Below are 10,270 nucleotides of genomic sequence, written 5' to 3'. Positions count from 1 at the left end.
CGGAACTTTGGTAAAGCCATTCCCAACAGACGAATAATTTACCACATAGTGCGTGTCGTCTTCCTTCAACTAAAATCTGATGAGCCCGAAAAGATCATTTCTGGCACGGTTGTACATTTGTTTATGTCAGCATATATTCCTCAGAGTGGCTTCTACCAGGATTTTTGAACGTTGCCTTTCGGCGAGCGTGGTTGTCCCTGGAAGACCCTCTCCAAAAAACACGTCTATGGGTAAGATAAGTAAAGTACTTTCGGTTTTCGGTTGTTAAAACTCACTCAGAAAAGAAAATCCGAGGGCTGCGTGCTTTGCGATCAGCTCACATTAGTTGCTGACGGATATCCGGAATAGGCAGTTAGTTCACCTATGTCGTCCTTGCACGGCCTCCTCGGACAAGAGGAATCCGGTATGTTCATTATCTTGAGAGGGTAGCACTACTCAGCACCTCGTTCAAAACCTGGTATGGCTAATAAGTCTATTAACTGGAACCAATCAATCAACCAATCAATCAATCAACATACCTCGCCGCACACCACATCATCGTTTAAAAACTCAGCCCCACCGCTACTTTGTTTCTGTATATATTTTTGTAGGAAATTCAGTCACTTCTTGCTCCACCTTCAGGGAGACTGCTATTTCATCTGGATCAACTTTTCCGCTTTTTCAGGTGCCCCGAATATCACCAAAGTCCTGCACCACGTATCCTTATCACTCATGTCTAAAAACGAATGCCGGAAGACATACGAGCAAGCGAGACAGAGGTACGAAGCGCCTTATCTGGAAATACAAGACATGATGCTTTGTGCAGGAGCTCCTGGAGGAGGGAGAGATACCTGTCAGGTAAGAAGATTTACCAGTAAAGAAAGTTTACCACGAAATGGACGGAAATCCGATCGATCGAGATAGTTTGAATGAGGGCTAGGTGAACACCATCCGTGGTCAAACCGATTGCACAACGATAGTGATGAAAATGCACTTACATGGGCATCTTCCCAGAAGCTATAGTTTTTTCTCCCCGCATTCTCCAGAAACAATAAGTTTACCCTTCAAATGGTGAATGTCCTCCTCTGTACTCGAGGCTGTCACCTTGAACACGAAAAGCCACAAAAACCTTCCAAAAATAGAGGAAGAATAGTGCAAACAAAACAACAGCTGTCCAATTTGGGGAGATTTTTCAAATTGGTGTAGATTTTTCATCTTTATATAGCATGCTTCCGAAGGCGTTCATAAAGTTTGCCCATTTCTGGTCACAAGTAGTTCAGAATCGTCTCCCGCGCCCAAATGCATCGTTAAATGGATAATTCTGAGGATGGTGGACACTAAATTTCTCGAAAAATACCGGTGCACAATTGATAAATTAATGTATTCTGGTGGATCGGTTTCACCTCGCAGTCATTACTCCGAAATATGCTGGGCTGAAAGACCTCTACTGGAGCCAGGTAAAACCACGGTTGACGAACTGATTCGGTATTGCATCTCCCGCTTACTTGGATAGGCGGGTTGGAATAAGTTTGAAACCATGGTTAGGTCAAGCCGATTCTTTCGTGTTTCACAGTTTTAATTCCTCATTGCCCGTGATGACGACAAAATGTGCCGGTAGCCTGCGAGAGACACGTTTACACTAATTCGATTTGGGCTACTGTCGTTCAGTCGCATCCCTCCCCGGCTGAACACCAACCAGAGGGGAAGAAATAGTTAACGTTCAAAACGGTTCCGTTACTCGGTTTGGCCCAATGTATTCATCTATTTCTACTGTTTTTTTGCCAAATTTGTCATGGTGATGGTTAGAAGTCAGCCCTTCATTAGAAATTGAAGAATTTCCCTGTGACAACTCGATCGTGTCACGCCATCGTTCACCTCCGTCTTCATTAATGCAAACAACTAAACTTGGATCAATGTTTTGCTTGCATATTTTCAATACAATTATCCTCTCTGTATGCGCAAATAGTCATCTGGCCAATTATCAAACCCACTATATGTCTTCGAGAAGTTTCGGGGTTATAACCCTTGCCATGTCTCAGAACATCTGCTTAACTAAAGGGGTCTGTGGAGGTTTTATGAGTCGAAATCTCACTTTGAATTTGCAAATTAGAGCATGAAGCGTTGCGCGCTTCTACAACCTGAGCAAATGTTGCATGCATGACTACTCAAAAGTCGCGTACTCAGTAGAAATCATTGGATGTTCTTGCTTTCAGTGAAATCCGTGTGAATTGATTTGACTATACATTTCTCTGCATGTACAAAGATTTTTACGACTACTCTCATTTGCACACTAATTTGGTTTGACAGGAGACATAGCCGACTCAAGCTGAATCTTTCGTTTATGATGATCCGCTTCAACTCAGTTTGCTGCACTATGCCGACTCATAATCCAGTTGGTGCGACATTCAAGATATTGTAAGCTTGTTAAGGCCCTTCGACATCCCATGGCCAGTTTTGCCCCCACTTGGGATTCATCAGATAGGCGTGGTTCTCGAGTTTCCATCAACTTCAACCCGAAATCGAGAGGTTTCTAACATCTTGAACGTGAGATTTAATCAAGTCTGATGTCAAAACCAAAGTTATATACAAACGATGGCATTTGTCGAAATCTGGATCCAAGTAGGACATGAGGTTGACGGGAACCCGGGAATCCGCCTACCTGATGAGCTCCAAGACGAGTGAAACCGATCGCAGGTTGTCTGAGAGCTTCCAGCAACCATGCATGCCACACAAAGTTTTCTTGCTTGGATGTTATCTTTCCATAGCCCTTGAACGGACGAGAGGAAACTTCTTAGTTAAATAACCAGTAGTATATACTTGTGTTTCGTTCTGCCGGAAACAGAGGCATCGGTTATTAAATTTGCTGTTCAGCTGGCATTCCCAGCGAACAATGAGCTCTAGTCAGTAGTCTTTTCCCGATGCACATTTGGATACCCAGAGTGATGTGTTTTCCCTCATTCACACCATTAATTGGTCTGCGAAATACACTACCCGTCGACAGCCCACGAATGACCTCTTCATTCAGGTAGGCGCAGTTCCCGAGTTTCCATCAATCTTATTTTCTAATTGATCCCAAGTTGCACAAAGTTCGACTTATACACTCATCCGCATGCCAGTCTGGTTTACACGAGAAACTCGCCTGCTTCTATCGTTTCTGAAGTTCTGCAGCTGAATGTCCTATCAAGTGACACATGAGTTGGCATTTATACAGCGCATTCAATTGAAAATAAAAGTATAAACGAGATCTTCACCTTGGATTCAGGTGAGTCCCATACAAGCCGACTTAGTATGCATATGAGTGTTGGTCTCTGAACGTATTGCTCTGTCAGAGACAAGTCCCGTTTCGGGCATGGATATAACTGCCACAGGCCTATGAATACACACCCCAGCATTTTTTTTTTTTGCATCTGCAAGCCATAAAGTCAAGTGATTCAGAGACAGAGTTGTAGTAGCGTTAAACTGAGCTGTTTTCATGTTGCTACGATAACAGCTTTGCAGATTCCATTGTCACTTTAAAGAAGCATGAGAACCATTGGTGAAGTGTACTCAGTTGCAAGCCATTTTGTTTTGAACAAGAGACTCTCAGCGTTGTTCCTCGTTTATGTTAGACTTCAACTGAATATGCTGTAAAATGGCTGCATCGTGTTTCATTTCATAGATTATACAACATATCGTACGTAACCTTAATCGGCATTTGGCCCTTCAGTTTGTTCCATGAGTCTCGTGAAAAAAGCATTTGTTCACTGCGATATTCCGAATATCGTAGCAACTGAGGTGGGATGAATCCATTGTGTAACGCATTCAGCTAAGATGAAGGAGAGATTCCGCCGGGTTCCCCATCGAAACCAAATTAGTACGCGGGTGGTTGCATTTTACAATCTGCGAACAATTTTGGTTCAAGGAGAACGTGAGGTTGACGGATGGTCGCGGATGGGTCGCGGACTGTCAAAGTGTTTCCGCCACCTCATAAGTAGGGCGACTTCTCAGGTGCTCAGCGAAGAGGTCCCCGGAAAGGCATATCAAGCCTTACTTTTTTGGACATAAGGATTGTATACCGTATTATCATTGTTTTCCTTAAAGGTTTACTTGGCAGGCCAAGGATGATGGCCTTTACAATTTAATGCAATTTTTGAGCTCTATTTGAACCTCACCAACAGAGTGTACAATGCCTCGATTTGAAGCACTGTGGAGTCACAGTGTTTAAATCAAATTAATTTATATTCTTAATGCACTACTCATAAGGTTGCTGAAAATTCGTCGACGGCCCACCACGGGAAACATCACAAGCGAGAGATTCAGTTGGGTTCCTGGTGTGTCTCCCGCAAAACCAAATTTGTTTGCAAACGAGTGTATTTCACAAATTATTTTTATCTTTTCTTATTTTCAGTATGATTCTGGAGGTCCACTGATGTGCAAATCTTCCAACCAATGGTACGTTGTCGGTGTGGTTTCCTTTGGCTATGAATGTGGCGCTCCGGATTTGCCAGGAGTGTACACAAACGTTTCATTTTTCACGAAGTGGATTGCGGATATTGTGCCAGATATTTCTTTCATGAGTTAACAGCATCTCCCGGTTGGACGTTTAGAAATCGATTCGGGTGAACTTCTCTGCCTGTGCTTGTTGTACAAAGATCATTTTTGCTTTTCACCGCACAATAAGCCCGGCTTTGATGGTTACAAAACAATTGGCCAATAGGACAGCTCACCTTGTCCTCGCTCGCCGTTGATTGGCTCGTGCTGGTGCGTCAAGCTCGCAAGGCAGAATTCACTTCAGTAGTGTTATTTTTCTATTCGCATCAATCGCTGAGATTTCATCCACTTCTGTAATGTTCTGTCCATGATAATCAAAATCAAAAACCAATTTTTCCAAAGTTCGTTCGTGGTTTTTTTACTTCACGGTCCTCTCCCTATCATGGGTTGTTCAGTCATCCGCACACTACAAAGTCTGACAAAACAGTTCGACAAACAAAAGAAAGGACATTAGCCTTTCAAGTTACAGCGCCGTAACACACATGTTAAACACTCACCGACAGTGTACCGTTGATTATTTGCACGCTGAAACAATAATGTGCACGTGTCCATTGAGCTTTTACTGATCTTCCACTGCGCCTCGGAGCCTGGAAACTGCTAACTGGGTATTCATTCAGCATGCGAAGTATTTATTACTTACAAGTAGTATCATAAAAATTTCCAAACTGTACGTGCTGAGACGCCTGGGAAATTACCCGTTTTCAATTGTGCGGCCTGTCAATTCGAAGCAGTATAGACTAGTTTCCAGTCCTTTAGACCTGGCGTAAGCTGATAAATTGTACCCTTTAGGTGTAATATTAGAACATCATGTACTGTTAGCGAAAGCAAAAATGACGGTCCTCTTGAGAAAAGATCCAACCTATCAGCAGCCTGGTGCTAAAAGTGAACTTCTCGCTAAATCAAGAGGGAAACGTTTGTCAGATATCACCTCTTTCTGAGCTACGCGGGTTACCGAGGGAAGAGCTGGTTGCTTTTTTCTCTGGGTCATATGGGCTGTGTGACCGCTAGGCAGGTGAATTCTATCGACCAAAAGTTGCCTGAATCGTTGACTTTTCCCATTTTTGCAACTATACAAACAATCCCGTTGTGCTCATCTAATTTGCGCACTTACAAGTGTGTGGTGGACGACATACACATAATGATGTCTGGTAGAACGGACTATTGATTATTATTGATTGGAAAGTTAAAGCAGGTCAAGGAAGGCTTCATGCACCAAGAAGTTGAGTACCCGGCATCCAAAGGGCGAATCACGCATGTGTATTCCATATGAGAGTGCGACGCAACGTGGAGCTTGGATAGCTGAGATAACGGTATCTGGGTGAGAACCAAACATTGAGGGTAAAAGCTCAAATATGGGGTGTAGGGTATCGCAACCTATGCCTGTTATGAAATGAATCAGTAGACCAACACTCTGCTTGGGGGGATCACGGTAAAAATAACTCTGAAGTTCAGTACCGCCAACCTTAAGAGGGTTTACACTCGAAAGACCGTGGATCAAACAATCAAGGAAAACGTCTGAAGGGACATGAATACCGGAATTTCAGTGAGAAATGCACTGGAAAAGAATTTCCCTGAGAGAGATTACTGAAGTAATAAAAAAGGCCGTAAATATATACCAATGCAAATTTTAGATTGTTCATGGTTAACTAATTTGTCCCAATGAAGTTTCACCACCGCTCTATGTGTCAAATGCATCAGAAGCAGTTAGAAAGCGTGTTTTCGGTTGTGCAACGGGTACTTCCATTGAAGTATGTGTCCAACACCAGAAGCTGCGTTGGTTGAGACCTGTGTTTTGTATGCCTACCCATCGTTTCCTGAAGAGAGTGCTGTTTTCCATGACCAATTCAGAGTGGCGTAAACAGAGGGGAGGCCGACCCTTTAATTGGAAGAGGAGTATGAAGGAGATCACGAAACGCTTGAGTGCTGTCGGTGCTACTCGCCTTCCAGGATGGGACCGCGTGATTCTCACTGCGCCTGGTTGGAGACGCTGCAAGATATGGCTGCCAACCGATGTCAGTGGCGTTCTTGTTGTCAGTTTCTATCCAGATTGCCTGGGTGGATGTCTGGAGGTGTAGGCATCTCGGAATGATTGTGTTGAGCTAGCACTAAGTCCCTTCCCCATCCACCTTTACTCTTTTCTTTACAATAAGGCTTTCAAATAAGTCATGGTTGTACGGCAGTGAAGCATCGGTGTTGGACACTGATGTCATGCTGTCGATGATGACGATGATGATGAAGCAATATGTAGCTTCATTAAAACAAATTTTTAGTGTGGGTCAAAACAGACACCTCCAGGCTAGTTTTTGAAGACCATACCACTCGGCCAGGAGTAGCGAATCGAAGGTGAGATTGCCGCAGTGTGACACACCTCATGTATCAATCGCACAACTAAACTTAAGTAGTTACGTGTTGGCTGTATTTTCTTGTCATGAGCTCCCAGGGGCGGGCTCATGAGTTGTTTTGCGCTTGTGACCAGAGGACTTTAAGTTAGATGGCAATATGGGAAAGCTTTGAAATCAGCGAGAAATCTTCAAATATCAACTCTATCACGTATATATATATATATATATATATATATATATACCACTCCTCAAAACCTCTTCTCGTCAGAATGCCTACGCTAGCCATAATCTTGCATACTGTGCGTAGCAGCCTTTTTCAATGGTAGCTGACAATCGTTCGACGATTTCATTTTCCTTTATAAGGTGGGACAACTGGTGCTTTTTTGAATCTTTCTGAGAGAAGGGACGTCTTCCAGCTCTTGCATGTTGGAAGGTTTTTCACTGATGCTCATCTCACCTTGAAGTGTCGCGCAACAAAATGGTCGAAACTCAGTGCTCTCCTCTTCAGCAGTGGGGTTTTGTCTCTTACAAGTTCTGTTTCTCTAGCTAAGTCAGCCAACTGGATCTTTACTGTTCTGAGGTAGAAGGATCAATAGCGCAAGTTGGGACCTCCTGCCAAGTAAGGCATTGTTAAAAAATGGTGTTTGCAAACTGCCAGAATCACGAAAGTCTTGCCAAATTTTTCGTCGGTTTGCTTTCCTTCTACCAGCTGAAGATGTCCGAATTTTGGTTCATAGATTTCTCAGTCTGGTGTGAATTCATTGTAATGACGGTAGGCGCCAGCAGCTCTGAATTGTTTCCTATACTATCATTTTTTTCTCCCAGACGGTTCCGAAGTTCGATCTTGGCGCTTCTGATTTGCCGTGGGGTATCTGAGCTTGTCCGGTTTTGAAGTATTTTGATAAAAACCACACTATTCTCTTGGTTCATAGTGGATGTTGATGAGGTGTTGTTAATGCTATACTAGAACCCGAAAACCAGTTGTATGAACGAGAAAACGGAGAGCACTAACAATGTCTGCTTGTTGAGTAAAATTATTACAACAGGTATACATGCGAACAAGGGACTTATCGTTTTGGAGGTACAGTTTGATAAATCCTGTTGTAAGTCCGGATGCAGGTTTCGTGTCTTCTTCGCTGTTGGAGCAGCCACACGTATTCCTGAATATCCGTTCTTGAAGCGCCGTGAGTCCTGAGCGGCTCTGGCTCTGATCCGAGTTGGGCGACGTGTGGAGCTCTCTTGGGTTGTGTTGTGTTGCTATGGTGTTATCCTATGTGTATGAGCGTTTAGGGGTGTGTGGGTATCAGCGCATGACTTGTTGCTACCTTATCAGTCGGTAGACAGTCGATGTCAGTCAGTCAGTCGATGTCATTATTGTGTGTCGTGATTTGTACGTGGAGGGAATGAAAGCGAGTCTTGGGGTCTAGGATTTGACTGTGAGCTGTGTAGTCGAGTTAGTCACGATTCTGTGGCGCGATTTGTGAGTGTAAGAGAAAAAACAGATGTCATGATCTAGCGAGTGGCGGTGACCTGTACAGTCATGTATGTGGCTACAGTGTTCCCTCCAAAATGATCTCACCTCCATCCTTGCTTTACTCCAATCAAATCTGTAGTGGCTGCTTGGGTATGCCTTTGTATTCCGGCCTACTGGATTTTGTCTGTTTTTGAACTTGTTCATCAGCCAGCCTCTGCGTAGAGCTTTGCGAAACTGTGACATGACTTACTCGGTGTTGTTCAATTTTTTTACATGGAATTTGAACGAGCCTTCCATTGATCCATGGCATGGGAATCTTGCGATTGTGACGCGTAATTCTGAATGCCTCAGAGAGGGACACATGTTACATTTAGCTCCACGCATCATTCTTTGGATTAGTAAGTTACGCTTCGCCGCACGTGGCTGCCCAGGTGTCTGTCACCTGACGGTTTTGTGACGATCTGTGCGCTTGCGTGACCCACTGGACTGTACTATGTGGTGTCCGTGCGACACTCACAGTGTCTCAAACCAGGTTAATCAATGTTTAAAAGTTAGACCAACAGTTTCCTGGCCCTCCAGGTTGGGATTCGGAACGTGTGGCGAACTGTCCTATAAAAATATCAATGCACTTGCATTTCCGCCAGACACAGCTGGCTTGTGATCAGGCTTGAGTCAGAAGCTTTGGCAGTGGACCATAATCACCCTTCCGTCTGGGTGTGAATGTCTTGGAAACTCAGATACAATCATAACGCTTGCAACTAACAATACTCTCATGCCACACCGACTGCCAGGTGGTGTCATCAGCCGGATCGCCTAACTTGCTGCACATAGCATGGTGGGTAGACGGAAATGCGCGACTTCTGGCGCATTTAACGTCACAATTTTTACTTCTTCCCTCTTCTACTCCACCCCATCTAAACTTGAATTATCACTCCTCAGGTTCCAGTACTAGGACTGCCCGCATTGTTCGTCGTACATTACACTCAGCTGTACCTTCTGTACGTCCCAGTTCAATTAAAGTCCCAAAGGCTCAGAAGTCCCATTTCAAACTGCAAAAGCCGGCTTATTTGACTGCCTTTAATGTGCGCACACTGGACCAAGCAGGTCAACAGATAGCTCTTGCTCGTAAGCTGGATTCCCTCTGCATTGATGCATACTGTCCGTCAGAAACAAGGATACAGGACGCAGGTGCTGCTGTTCAAATGACTCCCCTCTCATTTCCTTCTTGGTTCCGGCTGCACACCTCTAGTGATGCACAGGTCGCTGGAGCTGGATTTGCTGGGGTGGGTATTGTATTGAGCGAGCAAGTGGAACTCTGCTTGATTACACTCAGCTGTACCTTCTGTACGTCCCAGTTCAATTAAAGTCCCAAAGGCTCAGAAGTCCCATTTCAAACTGCAAAAGCCGGCTTATTTGACTGCCTTTAATGTGCGCACACTGGAGCAAGCAGGTCAACAGATAGCTCTTGCTCGTAAGCTGGATTCCCTCTGCATTGATGCATACTGTCCGTCAGAAACAAGGATACAGGACGCAGGTGCTGCTGTTCAAATGACTCCCCTCTCATTTCCTTCTTGGTTCCGGCTGCACACCTCTAGTGATGCACAGGTCGCTGGAGCTGGATTTGCTGGGGTGGGTATTGTATTGAGCGAGCAAGTGGAAACGTCTCTGCTTGATTGGACACCCATTGATGATCACAACTTCACAGTTCCTTTGGTAACGTTTGTGAGAGAATCTCGATAAAGTAAAGCCCATCGTATTCTGTTTATTGTGACTTCTTACGCCCTAACTGTTATATCTTGATGGATGGTAGTGCAACTCTGTATCGGTCCCTTGGCTTCCTTGCTCCGCCCACTATGGTATATCAAAACGCACGGTAGCTCTACACAGCCCTTTATGGAGACAAAGGAAAATCATTACAACTGTATATATATATAGTAGTCACAGT

The 10,270-nt window shown here is 44.2% G+C and overlaps 2 protein-coding genes across 2 annotated transcripts in view; one reads left to right on the top strand and one right to left on the bottom strand.

Annotated features, from left to right (window-relative positions):
- The window catches only part of T265_15408 (hypothetical protein), a gene marked incomplete at both ends in the record, with an annotated part of 15,612 nt that extends 11,072 nt beyond the window's left edge, over nt 1–4,540 (top strand). Inside the window, one exon of the mRNA XM_009177958.1 lies at nt 4,367–4,540. Coding sequence (XP_009176222.1) covers nt 4,367–4,540 — 174 coding nt within the window. The remainder of the gene's footprint in view (nt 1–4,366) is intronic.
- The window catches only part of T265_11329 (hypothetical protein), a gene marked incomplete at both ends in the record, with an annotated part of 51,957 nt that overhangs the window by 41,259 nt on the left and 428 nt on the right, over nt 1–10,270 (bottom strand). The gene's annotated exons all lie outside the window — the stretch shown is intronic.

This window comes from Opisthorchis viverrini, assembly GCF_000715545.1.
Source record: "Opisthorchis viverrini unplaced genomic scaffold opera_v5_487, whole genome shotgun sequence".
NCBI lineage: Eukaryota > Metazoa > Platyhelminthes > Trematoda > Opisthorchiida > Opisthorchiidae > Opisthorchis > Opisthorchis viverrini.
The sequence above is the reverse complement of the archived record's forward strand: the minus strand, read 5'-3'. Positions and strand labels throughout refer to the sequence as shown.